The 25,297-nt window shown below is 34.5% G+C and overlaps 1 protein-coding gene across 17 annotated transcripts in view; it reads left to right on the forward strand.

The window, feature by feature from the left end:
• Positions 1 to 25,297, forward strand: part of LOC111051634 (four and a half LIM domains protein 2) — a 276,721-nt gene that overhangs the window by 183,656 nt on the left and 67,768 nt on the right. For 2 of the 17 annotated variants that reach the window (XM_039437948.1, XM_039437953.1), the window contains exon 1: positions 23,110 to 23,415. The exons of 12 other annotated variants lie outside the window; for them this stretch is intronic. In XM_039437948.1, the coding sequence (XP_039293882.1) occupies positions 23,225 to 23,415 (191 nt within the window). In that variant the 5' untranslated portion in view covers positions 23,110 to 23,224. Of the gene's footprint in view, positions 1 to 1,565; positions 3,323 to 23,109; positions 23,416 to 25,297 lie in introns of those variants that run through there. 3 more of the 17 variants (XM_039437938.1, XM_039437939.1, XM_039437955.1) reach the window with 3 other exon arrangements.

Here is a 25,297-nt window from a genome sequence, read left to right on the forward strand (position 1 = left end):
AGAATATGATTAGGCGATAAAAATAATTATTGATTGACGAATATATTAACTTTTCTAGGAATACGCAAAACAAGTTTTTTTTTAGATACATTTCAATTCAACTTTTCAAATATTGTTATTTACAGCATTATTACTATAATATAATATTGATAATTGTAAGAACTTGTGATTCGAGTCTTCGAGTGGAGGATCTATTATTCTTCTTGAATACTGTGAATAAAATACCTCTTTTAATTGTTGATTGAACATTATGAAACCGAAACGTCCGAATCACTATAAAAATATTTTTTAATCATTTCTCCAACTGGAACGCAAGATACAATAAATTATCATTGCAACATCATTCTGATTTTGTTGTAAATTGCTGGTCTCAAATACTATAGGCCATATCAATAATTCTCTCAGCTTTTAAAACGTCTTGTAGCGTTTGAATTCAAGTGTAAGTCGCTCTGTGTGAGAGTTATTCATTTCGGAATCCAAAAATAGAATCTTCCACTAGTAGCCTGTTAAAATTATAGTCGATTTTATCTTTTGAAATATATTCAAAACAGTTTCTGGCATTCCTTAGCACTTGTACTTGTTCCACATATTAACAGTGGCGGCTGCAGTCTGAAATCCCCAGTGCAGAAATAGAAAATTGAGAAAATTAAGCGTTCAACTTCGATGATTCAGTCAACCAAGATTTTTAGTATTCCGTTGAGTATTAATAAATGATGGATATTTCCAATTGTAAATGCTTTCCTGATGTAGATTGAAATTGATACCACTGTAATTCAATTCTCAAATAAAAATAGAAATATTGAAGAAGATAAGTGAGAATGAGAAACTGCTTCAAATACATTAAAATATTGTTTATCAAAATAAAGTGGAGTTGGAGATGAACTTGTGGAATGCCAAATAATCCATAATATTCTACTGACACTGAATTATTATAACTCAACACTTTATGACCATCTTCATTTCTTATGTGAATAAACTTTGACATGTAGGCTATAAATAAATCAGTTCAGTCATAATGAGTTTCAAATGATTCATTCGTCCATCTCATATCATAAGAATTTGGAATAGCAAATAATTTATTTTTCATTCATTAATTTTTAATTTTTTTAAATGTCACAAAAAAGATCAATTAAGGTGCGATTTGTCTTGTTCTTTGTTGGAGACTTTGTATGATTCCTCAAAAAACGGAAACTATTGTAAGGCTATAAATTCACCTAAATTGAGTCTCCATGAACGAAAATTTTCTTAAAAAAGACTTAAATGATCTTTGAACGATTTCAACGTTGATTATAGTTAACATACCGGTAACTAACGTCAGATTATAAAAAACTTAAGATTGGGTAATCGGATGGTGCTTAGGCCTAACTAAAGTGGAATAACAAAATCGATGAACGGAATTTCAATTTTTATTTGTGGAATAAGAGCACATTTTTGAGCAATAAGTCATCAAGTTCGATAATTATGATGAGTTCAGTGCTCAATGACCTTAACTTTTCAGAAGTGATGATATGTGCAGCCTATTCATTTTATTTACAGAACTTACAATAATATTTTACAAAAGTAATCAAATTTATTCCAGGACTTTTCCAATAATCCCTAGGCTATAGCTGAATAACTGAAAAAACAAGACTGAGCAAGAACTGAGATTTATGAAACAAATAGGCTGAATGTTTAACATTTCAGGAGATCGAAGAGAAGCTAATGCTGGAACGCAATTTTTTCCGTCAATACAAACATCAGATACATTCACGCTACACTTCAAAAAATTCAATTTCTAAATTGAGAAGGTATCGAAGTAAGTTCACCAAAAATCAAAATGGAGTTGATCGAACAATTTGTTTTGACAGTACTCATGATTTATATTGGATACAAAAAGGCAATTACATTTACAAGAAAAATTCAACAACGAGCAGCAGTCTTAGAGCAGCAACAGAAAATAGCCGATTGTTTGAAAAAAGCTGAAAAAGAGTCATTTTTGGGCACTTTTTCACCACCACCTCGATTGTCCGTTGATATTGCATGGCCTGAGGATATCGACGAAAACGAAGCCCGAATTCTGAAACGAACGAGTTTGAAACGAGAGAGCATCTGTGAGGATGTCATAGTGGAATCCTGCGACGAACGGCTGGACGAAGAATGTGCAAAGAGAAAGAATGAAACAATTGTAGAAGATGATAGGGCAGCTGTTATTGAGGAAGTATGTGATGAAGAGGACGAAGTATTTGAAGGAGAGAGTAGAGAAGAATCTAAAGAAGACAGTAGAGGACAATCAAAAACTGGAATAATTGAAGGTGCAACAATAGATGTGGAATATAGTGTTGGAGAAAACAATTCCCTGGAGGTTCAGGCTACAAATAATGGAAATTATTCAAGAAATAAACAAGAGAAAAGACAAGAAGCAGCAGCGATTGATAAAAATGAGGTTAGGGAAACATCAGAAATTGATCCTACAAGTAATTCCACATCGTGTTTCGAATACCATCAAATTGATCAAGAAACATTGACTGGATCTAATATTGATTCAAGTTCTCAAACCAAATCTGAAATCAGCTTCGAAAATCACTCAAGTCCAAAAGTGGACCTGAAAAAACAAGAGAATGATACAATCAAGCCACAAGGGAAATTCAAACCTGAAGAACCCCACGTGAACAAGGATGGGGATGTTTGTCATTCAAGTGTGAAGCTAATAGTTGATAGAGAGGTTGCTAAGCTTCCTACAAAAAAAATGGAGGAAGACATAGAGCAGCCTTCCCTTCATCAAAAAGTTATGGTTGTTGACGCCTTAAATCATGAAGACATGAATGATCAAAAGTCTGGAGAACAAAATCAGGTTTCTGATGAGGAGGACAAAGAATCAGAAACCGCTTCTTTGGGGAGTGATGATACTGCAGCCACAATTGGTGATGATGAGTTTTATTCCCTGTGTCTCCCTCCTGATGATGACTCTCAAGTTTCCAGTGAGTTTTTGAGAGGAGCTAGTCCCTCATCACAGAAGACTTCAGAAAAACCATCTCTTGTAGAAAAATCAAGGAATACTCAAGGTAGTTCTGCACCTAATTCGAGTAAATCTTCAAAACTGAACAAGGATAACACAGTGTACTTGTGTTCGGCTAAGGTGAGACAGGAAGGACTAGATCCAGAGTGCCAGTTGAAGAATAATGAAGTTGTGATCGGCAATTGTGAAAAAACTAAGCAAAATGTGGTTCAATCTTGCCATAAAGTGACATCACAACAGGGTGCATCTTCGAGTCGGAATGGAAGTGATGAAGAGGAGGATTCTGTTTTCCATAATGCTATCAGCGTTGTCGATGAAAATTCCAGGGTAAGGGAAATTTATATTAGGTGGAATGTTATTACGAAAAGAGGACCCAGTACCTGCACACTAATGAAATTTTCTTGTGAAAAATCTGTTGTTCCAATGATACAGCCAATAATCAGCAATGATACAGCTATGTGGCAAACCTGGATTGGAATGTGAATTTTGTAATTTTTAAACGTGTTCGTTGAATTGTTTTTGTTTGGAATTGTAGATTTTGGGTTTGTACATTTTGAGCTTCTATGGATATGCGACATGGCTACAATATGGAATATTTTAGATGGTTGAATGATAGTATAATTCAATGGCTTTCGAACAAGTTTGTTTCTGTTCTAAAGATAATGAGACTTTTCGATGTTTCTATTTCAACTTGTAGGCTTCTTGAACTGAAGTATTGAATTGCTCAATCTTTGCCGAAAGTCGGATTTTAGCTTCTAAGAAATGAATATATTGGTAGTTAAGACTCTGATCTCTGACAGAATCTAACAGGAATTATTCTGGCTTGTTTAGAATAAAAGTTTTAAACAGTACTGTAGTTTAAAGATATTTGAGTTGACAGATTCACTCTTTAAACTTTACTAAATCATACTCTCGGCACTAAAATGTGCAATAACTCGTGAGTTTGACTCATGAAACATCATCACAGCGTTTACAGCTGCAGCGCTGTTGCACTCTTTTAAACTGAGCAGGCTGTGTTTACTAGAAAGGATCCAACTTTTATAAATAGATTAAGTTTGTTGGAAGTGTGTAAAGCGGTGTCCTGCAAAGTTTTGAAGCTTATAGAACTCTGAAATATACTCCTAATATTCTCAAATTACTCTTTCCTTGCATTCCTTGTTCCTTCTGTTATTCCAGCCTACACCTTATTATTGCCACTTTAACGACCAAACATGGTACTATATTCTAATGAAGTAATAAAGCTAATTCACTTACTATGTTCGTGAATCATTAAACATTTTCTATTTAGAATGAGTTAATTGTATGTAAAGAATCATACTTGTCCTCCTAGACAGAATATTACAAATGCAAGTTTTTCAGATTGTCAAATTTAGGATAACATTGTATGCCATTCTACAACTTGGACCTAAGAACAAACATGAGAAATGTGATGTGATACACATCCATTTCACATCCAAAATTTTGTACTTGTAGCGTTTAAATATTATACATATTCTAGTGAAAATGAGAGAATAATATGAATTGGAATGCAATGGTCTATACAGTTATGACATTCCTCTTCAACCGGTTTGTAATTATAATGTTTTATAATTAATCATGAAAAATGTTTGTATTATCAATTTTTTTAAACTTTAATTCCACATTATTAAATCATTTCAAGTAATATTCCGGTCTTTTCCACAATCGTAAGTTGGGTTTTAACTTACCCAGCTTCAAATTTATATTGCGTGAAACCTCAATTTCGAGCAATATTGAAGGTGAAATGAGTTGTATATTGCATTAATGGAACTACAATAATGGATACCTTGTACTAGACTCTGTATCATTTGTAGAATATGATACCATTTATCATATCAGTTGTATCCATTCTATCATATGGTAGAATATGGATAACTGTCTGGCTCTTTGAGAAGCTAAAGCTGAAGTTTACTATCCTTTGTGCTTTGTGTTGCGGAGAAGAAGAAGAAGGCGGAGGAGAAGAAGGAAGAAAGAGAAAAAGAAGAAGAAGAAGAAATCATTGACCACCTGATGAGGTTGTCAATGACAACACCTCTTCTCTGTGTTGCGGCGAAACTCATACTATGACGGAAATCTCACTATAGAGAGATCTACTTTAAAGTGTCAGCACTGACTAAATGGCAAGTATTGATGTTATTCATTAGGGATGCAGGCAGTTCTACGTGAATCTCATCATAGTTGACAAAAGTTGGGCACCCTATGACGTAATTGAAGGTATCACACACAGGACACAAACAATGATTCAAGTCGCAAGTTGCATGAGTGAAAACAACTAAGTTGTTGTTGGTTGTTGCACAGTTTCGGCAGCTGTTGTTGCAAGTTGAGTTTAGTTGGTCTGTAGTGAGTGAGGAGCTTCCTTGACAACCTTGAAGCGGGTCGATTTTATGTAACTCTCGACAGAATATAACATTGTCGAAGTTGGTTATGTCATGAGTGACTTGAGAGGTGAGAGGTATCGATTTCTGATCACTTTCTGACTTGTGGATGGCATGTCTGAGCTCTGAGGGACGTCGGACGAATATTATGGAAATCGGTCTGTTCTTGATCTCAGATTTCGAATCTGATTTCAATGAATTTTTCAAACTTTTGGAAGTCAGAGCTCGAGCGAGTTTCAGGCTACATAATTATGGCAGAATTAAGCTACTAATATTAAGGTCAAAGCTTAAACTGAATTTAATCAGCTGGTGGCTTGGACTCAAAATGAACCATATTATCACGAACTATGGATTTATTTATGTAAGGCCTAGCCAGCAGGCTCGCTTCGCTCGTCTTATCCGTCTAGCCAGGGGGTTCCGCCCCTCAACCACCGGCTGAATCATCCAGAAATATGATCAGCTTTCAGCATTTCAGCTTTCTTCCTTCCGTCAAAAAGTCGAAAGAGACTTTCAGGCTCAATTCAATCACCAGTTTTTTTTCAATTATGTAGTGCAGGGTTGTAAAAATCATTATTTTTATCAGAATTAATAAATGTTCGCTATTTCTCAACAAGAGAATTGGTTAGGATATTATGTGAATTATTGTATTTAAGTCTAATAGTTCATTTAATAAATTTGAAACAGAAACGATTCAGGAAACTTTACAAACGTCCACATCCAACCCTCTCAAGTATGAAGTTGCTTAAGAAATGCATTGAAAACTCAATGAAAAACCTCTAAAAACGCGGCAAACACTTGGAAAACGTTGAGAAAGCGCCTATATTGGGCGTATCTTTGATATAATTCTAAAGTCCTCTCAAGAGAAAATTCCTGAACTTCTGTACAAAATCTGAGCATGATAATATCTATTAGTGCTGAAGAAGGCATAGAAAACGCTCAAAAACTGCTGTACTTGGGCGTTATTCAAAGACCCTCCCAATACAACATTTTTATACTTCAGCTGAGCCTGTGTACCAAATTTGAACATTTTCTCACAAATAGTTCTTGCAAAATGTGAGGAAATACAGAAAAAACGCTAGGGAACAATGGGAAAACGCAGTAAAACCGTCTATCTTTGGCGTGATTTTGATTACTCTCAAGAATCAAATTCTAGATCCTTGCTGAACTCATGTACGACATTTTAACAAGATCTGTCGATTAGTTTTTGAGAAAAACTTAGAAAACACAGCAAAAACGTTCAAAAACGGCTGATCTTGGGCGGAACTTAAGGCGGTACTTAACGTCGAATATAACATTTTCATAAAACTAATTTATTCATCACAGATTTCCGTTTGGTATTTTAGGATTTCAAGAAATGACAGTCTGAGAGTTGTCGACGAACAGTCTACTGTTAGGCACTCACTTCTCCACAAAATTAACATCTTTTCTTCTCAAATTAATGTGAAAAACGATCCAAGTGACTAAGGGAAAATGATTTCCAAATATGAGAACTCCATGTATGCTTTTCACTTGATATCAATCGATTGATAATACAAAATGTGTACTGAATGAAAGTAACCTGGCAAAGTTGATGGAAATTGAGACTTCGAAGTTCAAAATTATTATGTCAAATCTCCTTCATAATATCACTGAACATTTTAATAAAGGGATATTTTCAGCACACATCATAATATAACCAGTATAAAATCAATTGACTCCATATTGCTCATTGAGAACTATGTCAACCAGATTATATTTTTCTACAATTTAAGTTATGTTCCATATTCATCAACCTGATGAGCCTGATTGTGTCAGACTTCTCCATGTCATAGGTTCAAAAATCGTTTGAGAGGGAGCAGACCCCGCCTTTGTGCAACAAAATAGTGTTTCGTGTGCGACAGGCTATTAATGACACTGATTTCAACCTAAATATAACTCCATGTTTGGCTGGAGAGCTTCAAACATATGTGCCATAAACAAATATATAGATAGATATGCTGTGCATATAAATAGAAGGAGAGGGTGAGTGATATGCTAGATGCGTGGGCTTATAGCTGGAGCTTTCTTGCTAAGCTAATGCTTGGCTTTCTCTGTTTTCCATCTCTCTCTTACTCTGTGTCTCTTGCTCTCTCAATCCTCTCTCTTCTGTTCATGTTATCACAGCACTATTAATAACAGTCACGTGATCGGTTCACTAATAATCAGTGAACTATCCTATCTCTATTCCTGATCATTTCAAGATCTTGTCCTTAATTGGAAACGGGATGATATCGTTCGCAATAGGTTACTTTATATTTATGTCCAATTATTGTAGTTCATATGGATCAACGGAAACGAGGATTGTCTTGATACAGCCTGAGATGGTTGATTTCCTTGATATGTGTATTATAGTTGCGGTGAATTAAAAGTTCAAAATGTTTGAGTTAATTTCTGATGTTTGAATTTAAATAAACATCTCCTGAGGCTATTGATGATTTATAATTGTGTAACAAACAGAACTAGATTTTTGTTCGGCTTACTATTTTAAATAAGCAATATTTGACTACCCGTATTTCAAATAATTTTATTTAAGAGCAATCTTTACCATGGTAACGGTGCTAACAGAATGAGTGGGTTGCGGTGTAGAATTTGGTAGACTATTTTCGGTGTGCACTTGGATGTTTCTATCTGAAAATGATCAAAATATTTGGAAATATTTACATTGAAGATTCACTTGATTTGCTTGTAGTTGATTCAGATTTACAGGTTCTCCAATGTAGAGTACAAAAATCTATTGCTTCTAGCACATCACCTCTCAATTCACATAGAGTTAAAAGTCAATTGGAAACTTGAGATATATCCTGTACGATTCTGAAAATACATCTCATACATTTGACATGACATGCATTGAGAAGTGGAGATAGCGTTGGAAAAGATGCAATTTGATGACGTCATTCTAACATTGGAAATGATGACTGGTGTCTGAGCGCAGTTGGAAAATGTAGAAGAGGAAATTGAAAACGCCAATCTAGCGACGGACAGACAGATAATGAGAGACAGCATGATAATGTGAAAATGGAGAATGTGGGTGAAAAGAGAAAGAGAGGATGAAGAGAAGTGTGAGAGAGTTGATAAAGAGTCAGATGAGAGCTGGAGTGATTGTCGAGGTTTCTTTCTTCAACTGTCGTTTGGAAGTCTTGATGAAATTTCTATCATGTGCAGGTTCCATATTTGTGAAACATGTGTTGCTGAAGATACAGAAATACAGTAATTCAATTGGCTTGCACGATTGTAGTCAACAAGAATGATACATTGTGAGGAATTAATCGATTTTTATTGATTCGTCTGAATATTGTAGATTCATGAATTTCATGTTTAATGGAATAAATTACATTGATGAATGATATAATCGTGACAGATTTCATCGGAGTATCACTCCTTATAGCCCAGTCAATGAAGGTCCAAAAAAGCAGTTTCGATCCGAAAATTAAATAAAAGCTGAATTTCCCACCATCGATAGAACCCTCCCAGAGGGTCATTCTCCCAAAAGTCCCAAAAAATCCCCTTGGAGCTTTCCGCCCCAACCCCCTAAAACATGAAAAATGCAGGTAAACACGGGAAATCAATTATCTCTGTAACCATTGATCGGAAACAGTTCTATTATATGCCATTCAATTAGTTACATTATGGACTACAATACTAGTTATATTCATTTTTTCAATAAAATTAACAGTTTTCTTGATAAAATGATATATATATAAAAATTGAGGGGGTTTGTGATTTGATTTTTTTGTTTTCTCCGATTAACCTCGAAACAAGTAGTTTTAAAGAAAAATGAGCCAAATAATTAATGTAGCCACTCTCATTGAAAATCCATTGTTGTATATTGTTATGTATTTGCGATTCAATTTGACGCTGTGGAATGGGAAACAGTCGACGCGGTATGGCGTGGCTGACTCTCTTCACCATAATAAACAGTAAAATACGACAGTAGTAGGCCTACTGCTTTCTAAGTTGCATCTTATTCACACCATGGCGCTCGAAACAATCAATTTTGTCTATTGTTTTGACATGCGATGAAACTAATTTTTCACATTTTAATTCTCTAAATTCTCTAAAATCATTTTGTTGTTATAGATGTGCTAAATCATGCATTCTATGACAGACAAATATATTGTTTGCAACCGATAAAATATTCATACTATTACATAATATAATACATATTTAAAATATGTGTGTATGATTATAATTCTATGCTAAAATTTATCATAAGTTTTGTCAAAAACTGAGATAAATCATAGATTACAATAGCGTTAACAGTGGCAATTTCCTGAGAAATCATAGCGTGCAGTCTTAGCTGTTTTCTACAGTTAATATTCTTCAAGCCAGGTTGATAATATACCTTCAGTTGAGCCAAATATATATGACGGCTGAGGCATAAAAAAAATATACATTGGGATAGTTGAGTCGAAACTTTCTATGATTCTCTCTGTAAAGTAGCTTATCTTCCGTTCTTACTAGTTGAATCTAGATTATTTAGACAGTTCAATATGAAAATTCAGTAGATTCTAAAGATGAAAGCCATGCAAAAATACAAATTAAGGAAGAGTAAGCATGCATAAAAGGTAGGAAAATCATGAAAGTGTTTCACATTCAACCACAAAGTACCCTACCGTATAAGATTAATTGAAAGACGATTCATCATCTTCTATTATTTTTGTTAACACATCGATTTTTCACCTCCACTCGCATCTTGTCATTCACTATACAAGGTTGGCAGAAGCTTTTCTTTATGTCGATTAATGTTGATTGAAATTGATTTTGATTAGGGCACCAAAAGGATAGATCATTTTCTATTTGAAGCATTCAAATTGAATCTATTTACAGATTTAGTTGGGTGAAGCTATTTGAAAAATGTACCTGATTATCAATTCCATGGTTTTTATACCATTCTAGTTCATTGTGATCATTGAAGGGTTGAAGTGATGAGTTAGTTCAAGTGAATTCTAGTACACAAGTATATTGTGCTTATGATGGGCTCTTCTTTATTTTCTATCGATGTTTTGCTCCAGTAGAGAAAATTTAAAATGTTGGTTCCACATTTTATAAGCTTTATAAATAATATAAATTTGATAAGTCCAATATCAAATTAATCGATGTTGACTTTCATTGTATCTCTTTGTATCAATGTTACTTGCACTGTTTGCAATTCATCACTATTCTCTCAAGAATTAGTTTTTTATGAATTTCATGATAAATGAAAATTGAAATTCAAATGCTTTTTGGATGACGTTCACATTCCACTGGTTTTTTTCAATAATTGTTACGTTGAAGAGTGAGGCAAGTCAATCCATTTGGAAGTAAAAGGAAATCACAGTGCGATTTGAACAGTGGATAGTAACTTTGAAATTCAGTTGCTCAATTCATTACGGCTTGATACTATCATTTATAATTATAGTTGATCAGAAATATGGATTGTCTTTATAATGTTTATATTTCAGTTTGACCAATCTTCTATCACAGTCTCGCTTTCATTCATAAACATGATAATCCTAAATACGTTGGTTACCTTAAAGATGTAGCTTATCTTACGTCGAACAATGTACAATATAAACAATTTTCATTAAATTACTATTATGATAATCGTTGGAATTTCTGCCTGTGATTGAGAAAAAGTCATTTTATGAGCCTTGAAATTCATACCTAGAAAAAGTTGCATTATTACTAGAAATTTTGTTATTTTTACTATTTATTATAGGTACTGTACATTGATTTCTGTGATTATAGAGATCAACTACTTTATTCTGAATCAGGATAAGGATAAATGGGGAAATTGTGAGATGGGGATAACATCCATAGTTACATAGCATCAATTTGAAAGCTCTGATAATAATGATTTGAACGGAACTGCGATTCTGGCTTGGTATTGCCTCTTCATGTTCAGTGAGAATAGTAAGCTTCAGAATAATTCGCTCTCACTATATGTGATAATATTTGGTAACATTTGTTAATATTTGAACCGAATGTGCAACAAATTGATCTACTTTCAGCTTGAAAATTTTTTTGTTTTTTTGTTCTTGAAAATAAATTTTGAATCTTAATTTTTACAAAATAAGGATAAGATAAAGGAGTCGGACACAAAATATATCATGAAACTTTGATGAAAAACATCAATATCTGAAACTAGAGTTATCAAATTGTGTTACCTCTGACTCCTATGGAGAAGGCACACTTCAAATTAATATAATAAATTCTGTGAGAAAACAACGAAATCCTGATTTTTATCATGAGCATGGTTAAATCAAGAAAATTGTAATATTTTTTAAGAGTATTGAAAAGTGAAAATCTATATACAGCGCATGTCAAAACAATAGACAAAATTGATTGTTTCGAGCGCCATACTGTAAATGAGATGCAATGTAGACAGCAGTATTATTCTGTTTACTATGGTGAAGGGAGTCAGCCGCGTCGGCTGTTTCCCCTTCCACAGCGTCAACTTGAATCGCAAATACATAACAATATACATAAATGGATTCGCAATGAATGTGTCTACATAAATTATTCGTCTCATTTTTCTTTAAAACTACTTGCTTCGAAGTTAATCAGAGAAAACAAAAAATTCAAATCGAAAAACCCCTAAATTTTTACATTATATTATTTTATTAAGGAAACTGTTCGATTTATTGAGAAAATTAATTCGACTAATATTGTAGTCCTTAGTTTAACGAATCGAATGGCATATGATAGATTTTTTCCCGATTAATGTTTACAGAGATAATTGAATTCCAGTTTACTGTTTACTATGGCTAAGAGAGTCAGCCGCGCCGTTCCGCGTTGACTGTTTCCCCTTCCACGGCGTCAACTTGAATCGCAAATACATAACAATATACATAAATGGATTCGCAATGAATGTGGCTACATAAATTATTCGACTCATTTTTCTTTAAAACTACTTGCTTCGAAGTTAATCGAAGAAAACAAAAAAATCAAATCGCAAACCCCCTAAATTTTTACATATATATTAATTTATCAAGAAAACTGTTAATTTTATTGAAAAAATGAATAAAACTAATATTGTAGTCCATAGTGTAACTAATCGAATAGCATATAATAGAGCTGTTTCCGATCAATGGGTACAGAGATAATTGATTTTCCGTGATTACCTGCATTTTTCAACTTTGAGGGGTGCTAGGGGGGAAAGCTCCAAGGGGATTTCTTGGGACTTTTGGGAGAATGACCCTCTGGGAGGGTTCTATCGATGGTAGAAGATTCAGCTTTTATTTAATTTTCGGATCGAAAAAACCTTTATTGACTGGGCTATTACATCATTGAAAGATTGACTTCCGAATTACGTAATAATTTGGAAATTTGAGATCATTTCAAATACTCAACGGTATTATATTATCATAAAAAAGACTCAGTATAATAAATCAATAAGTATCAATAACTATTTGAAATGTTCTTCTTATCCAATACACATTGGTAAGGATTATACTAATATTCGATAAAAAACTATAAAAATCCTATCACTTTGTATCTATTACATAAGTAAACCACTTGAGTAGAATTGTTCTTATCAAATATGAAGCTTAGATCATTCTTAAATCTCAAAACAATATTGGGATATGATACCTGATGCTAGTACCAGTTGGTTACGACTAATAAAATGGCAGAATTATTTCTAGCAACGTGCTCCAGCAACGTGTTTAAACTTCACTTCAAACTGTCAACATTGTTTGAATAGAAAGCATTGCTGATATATGTAGGAATATACTGTCAGTATGAAGTTAATCTTACTATTGTAACAGAAGTAATTCAATATAATTGTTGAGTGTCGCAAGAGGTCATCGTCCAGTTTAACCAGTAAAAGCTGCGAGATAAATTGGGGAATTGACATTGGACAATCAGAGGGAAGAAATGAAACATTATGGGCCGGCTGGGTCGGGGTCGCGGAGGGATGGCATTATCAATTTGGTCACGTGATCTGTGAATGAGGTAGGGGGAAAAGAATTGTCCTTGAGGGATTTAGATTGGTCATGGAGGGTTGTGGGGTAGGGAGGTGGGGGATAGTGGATTGTCCTGAGAAAGAGATAATTTTGTTATGGAGGTTTTAATTCTGTTATGAGTTCACTTCTTTATTTCAGGAGTGAAGACTGTAGTTACATGAATGCTGATTGAAAATGTTCTTTACATGATTATGTGATTTTTAGAGGGCGAAAAGAAGGTTCAGGTGAAAAATTGATTAATTTACAGTTGAAATAATTGTTGAATAAAAAAAAACCAAGTTGAAAAGTAAAAAATCTTTATATTTTTGTCAGTTATTTTTCCTCTTAATAGTTATCATGGAAAGCCAGTATTAATGAGTAAACTATCAAAATAACTACATAATAATATGAACTAGAGGCTGAACAATGATTCATTTATATCTTCTAGGATAAGTTGAATGCTTCAACCAAGAAAATATTTGTATCACGAAATTTAATGATATTTCACTAGAGGCCTACTAGTTATAGTGTTGTTGAGAATATGTCATTATTTTGTGAAACAATATAATTATTCAATACATAATATATAAACTGATTTGTATCAACTAATTTGAATGAGAGGAATGGATGAAATTCTGTGAATTGGAAGTATTTATTAATCATTCACTACTTATGGGGATAATCAATTTTTAAGAAATCTCTTGTACTGTGTGAATTCCATTTTCAAACAGTATTGTTATCGAATCTCAGTTTGAGTTTCCGTTACAGATTGCGTTAGCCAGGAAAGCGGAGCTCTCAATGTCAGCCGAAAATAATAGAAAGCAGTAAAGAACTTGTGAGCCTACTTAATTACGCATGAAAATTGTCCATTCTTATCTCAAGGCCCTCATTTCCCTAACGATGCAACAATCCAGTTACATCTTCCAACTTTTGTGAAGGCCAACTGTAATCTTTAAAATATCCATTCTGTTCCCAGTGCAGATGATGTTGTATTGTCAATCGTGGAGAAGAAGAAGAAGAAGAAGAAAAAAAACAAGAACAAGGAAAAGTACGAAAGCTAGAAGAACAACAAGAGAATAACCAAGAAGGAGAAGAGGAGGAGATGAAGAAGAAGAACAGGAGAGTAATGACAAGTAAAGAAGACAAGAAAGACAAGGAGATGGAGGAGGATAAGTTGGAAAAAATGATAGGTGACAAGGAGGATTAGAGATGGAAAGGAGATGGAGAAAGAGAAGAAAAAAGGAGAACAGGAAAATCATGAAGGAAGAGGAGAAAGAGGTGGTGGAGGATGAGGAAGAGGGAAGGAGAAGGGGAAGAAAGAGAAGGGGAGGGACGAGAAGAATGGAAAGTGAACGAAGAAAAACCGATAGAAGAAGACTGGTTCATTCTTTAGTAAGAAATGACAATGATAATTATTGTCATTTCCTCAGATCTTCAGAGATCCAGTATCTAAAGATCATTGACGCGCTGTGAAATAATGATGCTATCTCGTTGAAGAAAATGTAGTTTCTCTTATCAGACCTAAATGCACTGATTCTTGCTAAGAGGTTAGCAGGCTTCTTAAATATTCACATTGGCTTCTACTGCTTATCTTTCTCAATTTCCTTTATTATTCTTACTTTATAAAATTCTCTCTAACTCCTTTTCTTCCTTTTGAATAATTGAAGCAAAGCGGTAAGAGTCTGAATTCGTCGATTTCGATTCTAATACGGACTGAACATAATTGGATGATGAAATCGTTCAGAAGCTGAATTGAAGAAAAAGAGAAACATAAATGGAAAAGACTGTGATCAAGGAGAAAGAGAAGAAGGATGGTGGATAAAACAGAAGAAGTACACAGGACATGACGGAGAGGCTATATTGAAGAGAAATACACGAAATGATACAGACAAAACAGATAGGTGAAGAAGTGGCATAGACAACGGAAGTGGAGTAAAAAGGAGATGTCTCCCTGTCTCTCCCTCCTGTTCCTCTCTGTGGATAATGAAACGGAGGGAAATGAGAGAGAGATGAACAAGAATAGAGAAGAAATAGAACAATAGATAAAAGATAAAAGAGAAAAGAAACCCCGCTGTTGAATGATAATCAGCTGATGAGAACAAGAGAAGGAAAGGAGAAGAAAAACTGTGAGAGTGATAAGGAGAAGAGGGCAGAGACATTGGAAAATAGACGAAAACGAAGAGAAGAGGAAGAATGAAAAGAAGACTATAGTAAGAAGAAGACTTAGATGAAGTAAACGTGAGAGAGGGGTGATATCTCTTTCAATTATTGCTGGCTGCTTTCAAACTGATTTTGCACGCATTAGTAATGCTGAGTGTTTGACGTCATTCTACCGAATCTTTTACTCGGAATCTGTTTGATTCAATGCCCAAAAATTTTAAATATAGATTATTCATTGTTGTCTGTGAAAATCTTTCGACTATGATTTCATTTTAATTGAGTTAAAATAATTTTTTATTGAAATTCCAATACAGTGCTGTTGTTCAAGCTTTTGTCAGTGGTGCTCAAACTTTTTTTTGAAAATTTCCCATATTTGTGAAGAATCTTCAATTTTTTAGAAAGCTTTCTTCAAGGAACCATTTTTCATAGAAGAGCCTTTTTTTTAGAAAATTTTTCATATTAGTGAAGAATTTTAATTTATGTGCTCCTGTGTTATTGTGGTGGTGAGGAGGTTAGAGTGTCAGTATGGTGACAAGTCATGTTTTATTTGCGGACACTTTCAACATTGAAAACGAATAGTGAGTACGTTCAAACTGCAGTTATTCGAATGAAGCAATGGGTCAATGAAGTTGAAAAAGAGATCAACTCTCATTCAATTTCACTCAAATTCGACGCTCATTCACAATCAATAACATCTCATTGACGCCAAACAATATTTCCCAACAAACTTTAATGACATTTCGTCGACAAACCCCCTTCCCCCCACCATTTTCTGTCATTAACAGAAGTTGTGATCTCAAAAATCGTGAGATTCACTTCAAACGGTCAGTATTTCTCATGAATAGCTTCAATGCTTTCAATTCAACCAATACTGACACATTAATGTGAATCTCACTATGGATACAAGCGAGATCGTTTCATCCTGGCTGTGGCAAATATTTGTCCAAAAATTAAGACCGCCCAGACAAGCTTGTCCAGCCAACTGACAGCTAGACATCCCAACCCTTTCATCAGCGCTAAAAATACAATATGGATTCGTGATGCCTGCTACAGTGAGATTACATCACTTTGAACTGACAGCACTTCTCATAAACAACATCAATGCTACTCATTCAACCAATGCTGACTGAAAGTGTATCTCAATATAGTGTGAGCGGGCCTTAAAACTGACCACACCCAGCTGCTATAGACAGCCCGTGTGAAGTGGCCTTTTTGCTGGCTTCCTGTGTTCAGTTCCAATTTACAAATTGAGCCCTTTGCGAACCTCACCATTGTTATTACATCGTGTACCGCACGAGTTTGAAAAAGATTTGCACGAGTCTGTGATTTGAGAGAGGCTCTGGTGAACTTTGACCTTCAATTGAAGGTTCACATCTTGTTGTTGACGATTGTCTTGCGATTGAAGGTTTCCCTCAAGTTAAATTAGTCTTCAAGTTCGGGTGTCTTGTGATTTAGGGTTCTATGAAATTGAAGGTGTCCATGGACTTGGGGTTTTCTTGTGATTTTTGGATTTCATGAGGACGTATCTGTGATTTCAGTGAGAGGTTTGGTGAACTTTGACCTTGCATTGGGAGGCTACCTTGAGATTGAAGAAACCCTTGTGATCCTTCAAAATTGTAGGTTTTCTTGAAATTCGAGAATCTTTATCATTTGAAGGGTGTCTTGAGATAGAGGATACTCACGGTTATGGACTTTCCAGTAATTGGAAGAGTCTTTGAGATTGAAGGCTGCCTGGAGGTTGTGGACTCTCTCGAAATTGTGCAGGCCTTGAAATTGGAGGCTTCGTTATAATTGAAGATAACGGATTGAAAATCTAAGGGTAGGCCTACGTTGCGATAAAAGGCTATCTTGAGATTTGAGGATTCCTTGCGGTTGAAGGTATCCTTGCAATTGGAAAGCCCTTTCATAGGAATTAAAGGCGTTACTGCACTTGCATTGAAATTAAAGGCAACACTACGGAGGAGACTCTCTCAAGAAGTAAGACTTCCTTGCGGGGGAAACGTTCGTGTTATGGGAAATTATTATATTATTGTGAAATAATAATGAATTATTGATTCCAGGTAGTTTCTTCTATGTTGGTGATAGGCCTTCTCCAAAAATGGCATATGAAAAACAAGACAAAACTTCCAAATCTATCTGATATTAATTTAAATGTATCAAACCCAAGTTAAAAAATCAACCAAGTACCAAAACCAAGTTCTAGTTCCAAAATTAGCAAATCACTTCTGAAGATCAACTTGTATTTCATTTGCAGCTGAATTTTCGAGCTAGCGTTAGCGATTGGCGAATAATTGAACTCGATGAAAATAGAATGTGTGTCTCTCCGATTGATATCAACACCTATCAATCAATTATCTGCTCCCACACACTTGATGATTAGTGGGTGTGTGTGGAGAGATGGGATTAATCATGACGGAAATGTGAGAATCTCACTTCGGCTGCGACTATGAATTGGTTGGTAGCATTTGAGTAGTACGGGAGAGTTTGTGAATGGGATTTTGATTTCGAGATTACATTGACATGGAATAGATTTTGAATTCATCAAATTGCTTTGGAACCTTCATTTATTACCAAATTTCATCTGTTCAGCTCAATCTGTTATTTGAATTCTCTCAGGATCATAATGACGATTCCACATTCAATTTACAAAATTTAAGTTTCTGTCTTGATCTGTATAGTATTTTTGTGTAAAATACGTTCATAAATCAAATTTAAAATAATAATGAATTCAAACTTAAACTTTTATGTGATTTTAATTTTTATCAGACAGCCAAGTTTATCAAATAGATGACCATTACGTATGATACTCGACTTTCTGTGAGAAATACACATAATCCGCAAAAAGTCCTATTGGAACTCCCCAGCTTCATTGCTTCATCGCAATATTCCCTAACTAACGTCATCAACCATGTTACTTTGATCACTAATTGAAATTCATCACCAAAATTCATAGCTCCAATTAACAGATCTGAGAATCGGACAATACAATATCTGAATTCAAAACCGAGAATATCCATATTCATAATTGAATTAAAGCTGATTCAAGGCTAATTATATTGATGTTGAGGCATGAATTTAAAGTTCAAGGTTAATGAATGGATCAACCTTGAATAATTTATCGAATTTACCAACCATTAATGCCTGAAAGGAATTTACCGGGAACAAGACAATAACATGTGATGCATTCTGACTATAAACGATAATAATGTGTTATCCTCATGGGCTACTGATAGGTATAATTGATATTTATGACGTAGAAACAATTATTTGGCAGAATAACAATTTAGTTGAACAGTTATTGGCATGGGTCATCGTGTTATTGTTATTATTGCTCCCTCTGGGTTATTGGAATAACTGAATGCTGGTGGGGATTTCAATGGAAATTGTAGGCCATTATGATTTTGTATTGTTATTGCTGATTGCTGGCTAGATTGTTATGGATGTTTCAATTGTAGGACACTGCTCATCTACTATTGTCAGAGAAGCTAAGAGAAAATGATAATTTCACTACGTTCAATTTCTTGGTTTGATGATATACATTACATTATTTGAATGAATATCAATTGAGAGAGCTATGCAGGAATAGCTTTCCAGCAAAAATCAAAATATAACCAAATTTACAGAAGTTAACTGGAGTGGATATTTCAAAGATGCTCCCTTTTCTACCAATAATCGAGTTATATCCAATTATCGTTGTGTCATCATTAATAATAAAATTATTGATTGATTCATTTACAAATTCTACAAGTTTCCATTGGGAATACATGATAATTATATTATAGTTCAGTATGGAATGGAAAAAACTGTTTTGTTAGTCAATTCCGCTGCATTCACAAAGATTGTATGGAAGTCGAAATTATTTTTTGATATTCATTGGGAGAGTTCAAAATCTGAATAACTATTTATCGAGAGGTATTAAAGATCACAGACTCTTGAAACAATAGTGCAATATCGTTTAACGAAAATCAGCATTAACCAAAAATTAAAATTCTCATTGTTAATTTGTAAAAGTAGCCTCTTATCGCCAATAGAAAATATTTTGAACCAAATATGAGCATAGAACACGATTTTGAGTGCCCCATCACTGAAATCCATTTCCATAACCTTGAAAAACTGTAGCTATTTTGGTGTTGATATAGTTTCCAACAGAACGCTAATCGTTAGTTTAAAATGAGGGTTAATTAACCGGACAATTTTTTGTGTTGTCAATTTATTTCTTCAATTAGCGTTCATGACCGTGGTCAAAGCTAATAGAAGTGTTGCTAATCTGGCCAATTAGTAGGCGAAATAATAATTAGATGAATTGCCACCGTTAAGTAGCATTGTTTTTTGGCACCTAGACTTTGGCGTAGCCTATAGCTCTTGAATGGGTAGTTGGCTATTGTATCAAAGTATTCTGCTAACTGGAGGTAATTAGAGCATATTTTAACATTGGATAGCATTTTTGATCACCGTATATTTTACTTAATTGGGATCACCATTTATTCTAGAAGTGACAAAATACAATGTATTCATTTTATTCAGGAACGCATTTCAGGAATCACCTTGAACTATTATTTGGTAGTGACTTTCAAATATCATCAATATGAAATCGTCAACATAACTCATCGTTCTTCTTCTACATCACTTTTTATTGAAATTGTGAACCTAAGAATTTATGAGCTCGATATTCTCACAACTAATCAATTCATTCCGGATGAGTCTTCAGTTCAATGTATGGTTCAATTAGAATAAATTAAGGAATACAATTTTCTCTTATATTCAAATGGATATTGTGGTGATTGAGAATTATGATTATTGATCAACGTAGTAGCGAACATCATCTTGAAATTCTCTTTTGAGAATTGGAAATTATATCACCTTCACTAAATCTGATTCAATGGACCTTACCTTTCAATTAATGATTTATCAAAACTTAATTTGTTTTTAACATCTATGTTCATCTAAATAAAAAATATAAATCTAAGTACCCATTTAAAATTATTATTTTCCAATCACTTAATAATGGCATCATATAGCCGAAACATGTTGTGACTGAATAGTTTTAAAAAGGGTACTTAGATTTATATTTTTATTTATATTCAAAAGTAGCCCTAAAGAAAAAAGGCATGTTAGTCTAGTTATTTTGTATTCGAAACCTTTCTCTAAAATTACCAATCAAGCCTATATATCCTCGTTTGCCATTCGACTTCATTCCGTCACCCATTCTGTTTCCTCATGGAAATTGATCGATATTGGAAGGTTCTGTTATTGAATAATAATCCTGAATATGCGTTCCTCGTGTTTCTATGAATTTATTGTACTCTTCGATGTCCAGTTCGTCATCTGAATTCATCGTTCTTAACATTCACTCACATATTTTTTGTTTCCTTCTTCGTAGCTAAGTATTCTTTCGACTTCCATCAATCCACAGACAACTAGACTACAGCAGTTTGAATTTTTTAAACCCATTTTCTATCAATTTCAATTGATGAAAAGATTCTTTCAAGCTTTTATTTTTGATAGAATAAGCGGTTGACAATTTTAAATTTGTGTTTTCATTATATTAGATTGTTCAATCTGTATCGTATAACTTTCTCATACAGTATTTCTATCATCAGTAAAAAGAATAGTATAGAACTGTTAAGATTGAGTAGGAAAAGTTAAAATAGGAGTATAAAGAGGGGAAGAAAAAACATTCACTACTCCTATGTAGTATTCAGGCCTTCTTTTCGGACTGTCGACCAATGAGGAGAGAGATAATACCATCTTCGAGGCGTGGTCTTAATCTGAATTTTCTTTTTGATTGGTCGGAGCTATTCTTGCTTTCTGCTTGGTGTTGCTATTGTATTCTCTAGCAAGTTATTATTTGTTCCCTGCAAGATCATACTCAGGTTGAATCCACTCAAGAAATTTCACTTGAAAATTGGTATTTATGTTGAAGATAGAGCTCAATAACTACTACTTGTCATAACTTGATCGGATTTGGCAGAGTATTACTGAAGAATTATGATAGACCAACTTTACTGTTTAGAAAAAGGTAAAAAATTATGTTAATTGAAACTCCTATATTTCAATAGAAAAAGGCCTTATATGATGATTTGACAACAAATCAATTCAATGTTCAACAATAATTCACTCATGAACGCTGGATCTACACCTGATAATATACTCATAACGTTTCATAATGACGTGATAGCTCCTGAAATAACCGCTGATATCTTGATATTTATTAACAAATTGAACAATTTCAGTATGCTGTGAACAGCACTGACTAAATCCAGAGAGGCATTGGAGAGAAGAGAAGGGAGAGGTAGAACAGAAATGGAAGAAGAGGATGAAGAAGAGGAAGAAGAAGAGAAGAAAGAAGGAGAGATTTTGAGATGACGTAGTGTATTTAACTAATCCCAGGCGTCGTTGTTAGGTCCAGTCGCTGGATTTGGATTTTGGAGGAGAAGGTCAAGGTGTGGTGGTGAGGATTAGAGAGGAGGAAGGGGATTGGTCATTCGTCACAGAGAGACGTCGAGCTGACGTCAAATGGAGAGAGATAAATTTGTCGAAGAGAAAGAGGATGTAATGAAGGAGAAGAGGATAATGGAAAATAGGAGGAGGAGAAGAAGGATGGAGTATAGGATGATTGAGGAAGGAGAATGGTAGGAATAGAATAAGTTGAAGAGGAGGGAAAACAGTGGGTTTATTAATAATGCAACAAATTAATTTAATACAATGGGAAAAGTAGGAAAGACTTTGCCGGAGGGAAAATATAGGTGAATCAAGCTAATTATCTTTGTACTATGACCAGAATTATTTGTAACAATCAAGGTAGAATTTAACTAAATGTGAACTCAACATTTTATTGAAGAGGTCAAAGCTTATATTTTACTGTATTACCGTTGATGGAATTTCATCTGGAAATAATTATTTTCAGTCAAGAAGTGATTCAATCTAATAAAATGGGATTAGATATTGCGCCAGTCTATTTTTGTGTGATATGATCTAGAGAATTTCTCACAAGGGATGAATGATAATACTCTCTTGATAATTTATACATTACAAAACAACTTGATAAAGGATAATATCATGATAATATTTGGAGTGAGCATTGTGTAGCAGGATACAAGAAAGTAACAGATATTGTACAACGAAATAGCTTGAAATACCCTATTTTAGCGTTCAAACCTGGAAAATCTAAAATTTATTTGGAACGTAGTAGAATATGCAAACATAGATAATAAGTGACTGAGAAGAAGAAAAAAAAGAATAATTAGAAGTCATTCGTTTTTCAATGTTAATTACAATCCTACATAAACAATCCAAATAACTTGGAACGTTGCAGGCAATAAGAAGACTGAATTATCGTCCATGAAAACGATAGAAATAAGAAGAAATTTGAGAGAATAAGAGGTAATCAACGAAGATATAGTATAGGAAGAAGAGAAAAATAGAGTTTTGAAGCAAATGAGAGATGAATAAAGAGAGTATGAAAGTGTAAGAGAGAATGCCTAGAAACATCGTGGGTGTTAAACTCCACACGACGCTGAAGCGACACTGAGGAGGGGTGAATGGACGCTTCCCCAAAGGGGGGTGAGGGCTGAAGTTTACGCTCAGGAAAGTAGGGGAAGGCCGCCAGGCGAGGGGAGTGGGTGGGGGGTTTGAAGCGTCGTCGGTTTGCGCCGAGCGTCAGTTGAGTAGTTCAGTAGTGGCGCGGACTTGTTACAAGTAAGACTTCAGATTAGCTCTCGAAGTGCGACAGTATGGCCGACGTAGAGGTACAGCAGACCACGTTTACCACCGAGAAAAAGGTGCGCAAAGTGAAGAAGACGAGCACCAGCAGCAAGAGGAGGGAGAGCGTCCAGGACCAAGATGGACAGCAGACCACCACGGTGACCATCACTGAGATGAACAAGGAGAACCATGTGTCGGAGAACGGTGTGCAGGATCAGGGGTAGGTTCCTGGGGGTCCTGGGAGGGTTTCTAGGGTTCTGGAAGGTTCATTAAGTGTCTAGGAAGGGTTTTAGAGTCCTGGGAGGTTATTCAGGGTCGTGGGAAACTCAATAGCTGTTTAGGAAGGAGTCCAGAGAGTGTATTGAGGGTCTTTGGAGGTTCATTAGCTGACAAGGAGGGTTTCTAGAATCCTGGGAGTGTATTGAGAGTCCTGCGAGTTTTATTGGGTGTCTAGAAAGGGATTTAGAGTCCTAGGAGGGCATTGAGTTTCTTGAGAGAGTATTCAAGTTGCAGAGGAGTAAGTTGATTAAGAATCCATGGAGATAGTGAGGCTCCTGAACTGGGAATAGGTTATACAGGAGGTTTTTGAGTTTTAGAGAAGTGCTGGAATGTTTGAGGTCTTGAGAAAGTGTTATTAGCTATTTGGGAATGACAATGATTCCAGAAGGGTTGTTGATAGAGTTGATATAAATTCCTAAGGGTTTCAAGTTCCACAATAATCAATTTTTAAGAAACTCGAAAACTGATTTTTTGCCTGATTTTTTGTTTCCAAACACTATGATTGCGTTTTAAGCATTGCTGAATAAATAAATAAAATAGGTACTGCGATGTTTGGGAGAGAAATAAGATTCCTAGAAAGTCGCGTGGAGACTTGGGAGATTCATCAGTTATCCAGGAGTGTTATGAGTTGTTTGGAGTTGTACTGATGTTCCTAGGAGGCTTTCATTGATAGAGCTTGAGTAGGTGAACCGTTCTAAGGTGTTTGAGAGATGTAAGGTACTGTGATTCTGGACTCTGAGGAAGAAATCGATTAGATAGATTCATTAGATGTGTAATTAGAATGTACAAAGTTATCTGGTGAAAAACTGAGGCTCTGAGAATAAAGGTACATTGTATATTTGTCTATTTGAACACTATATCATGACAGCAATCAATTTTCTGTATCTCTTCTAGTGTAATGAGGTTTTAGAACTCATATGAAAAAATACAAGTTATAATATCATTTCTCCATTGGGTATTATACGATAATGTTCAAAGATTGCTGAGAGTGTAAGTTCTGGAATCAATGCTGATTTCTTCATTGTCCATTAACATTTCATCTGATGATTGTAGAGTTTACTTGGCGCAGTTATTGTACTTCAGGATATTTTAAGTTTTGTTCGAGTCATATTGAAAGTTATCTTTCAACAATTACGTGTTTATTTAGCTCTAGTTGTTTTATAGTCTTTTTCGATTCATAGTTCGATTCATAGTCTTTTTCCCTCTGGAATTCAATTTTTCTTTTTCAACTTCCTAATTTAAATCTGGAAATAGGAACACGTTCGTTCATTTGGTTCCAATTATAATTTTATTTTATGGGAGATATTTCAGGAAGGTTTCTGTGGAATATAGTAAGTTACTTGCTTTAAAGATCATTATTGTTCATAAGTCGATTTCTAACTAATTTCAAGATATATTCTCAATAACGAGTGTTTCCCGTGAAAATGAAATTTGTTTATAATTCATTCTGTTCATTGTTGAAACATGATGCTTCACCCTTATTCACCCTGTAAGAAATTGATATGAATCAATTTTTAAATGGCCAAAAGCCCGATGGTAACTTATTCATCTCCCAGTTAAAAATCAAAATTTGTATCTCTAATTTCCTTGTTGTATTTTGTTAGAGTTTAGATAAATAGGTACGAGGTGAACATCATCTGAAATGAATTTATATTTCCTTTTCCGATTGTTACTGCAATAAATCCACTATTATACATTTTTAATGTTCCACCATTCATATTATTATTGATTTATTCCGGTATAATAATTTGAGTATTGAACGTTCCATTATTTAATCACATTACACTTTTGAATTGAACTCAAACAGCAACAGCATCATACAC

The sequence above is a fragment of the Nilaparvata lugens genome, chromosome 11 (genome assembly GCF_014356525.2).
Source record: "Nilaparvata lugens isolate BPH chromosome 11, ASM1435652v1, whole genome shotgun sequence".
In the NCBI taxonomy this organism is placed as follows: Eukaryota; Metazoa; Arthropoda; class Insecta; order Hemiptera; family Delphacidae; genus Nilaparvata; species Nilaparvata lugens.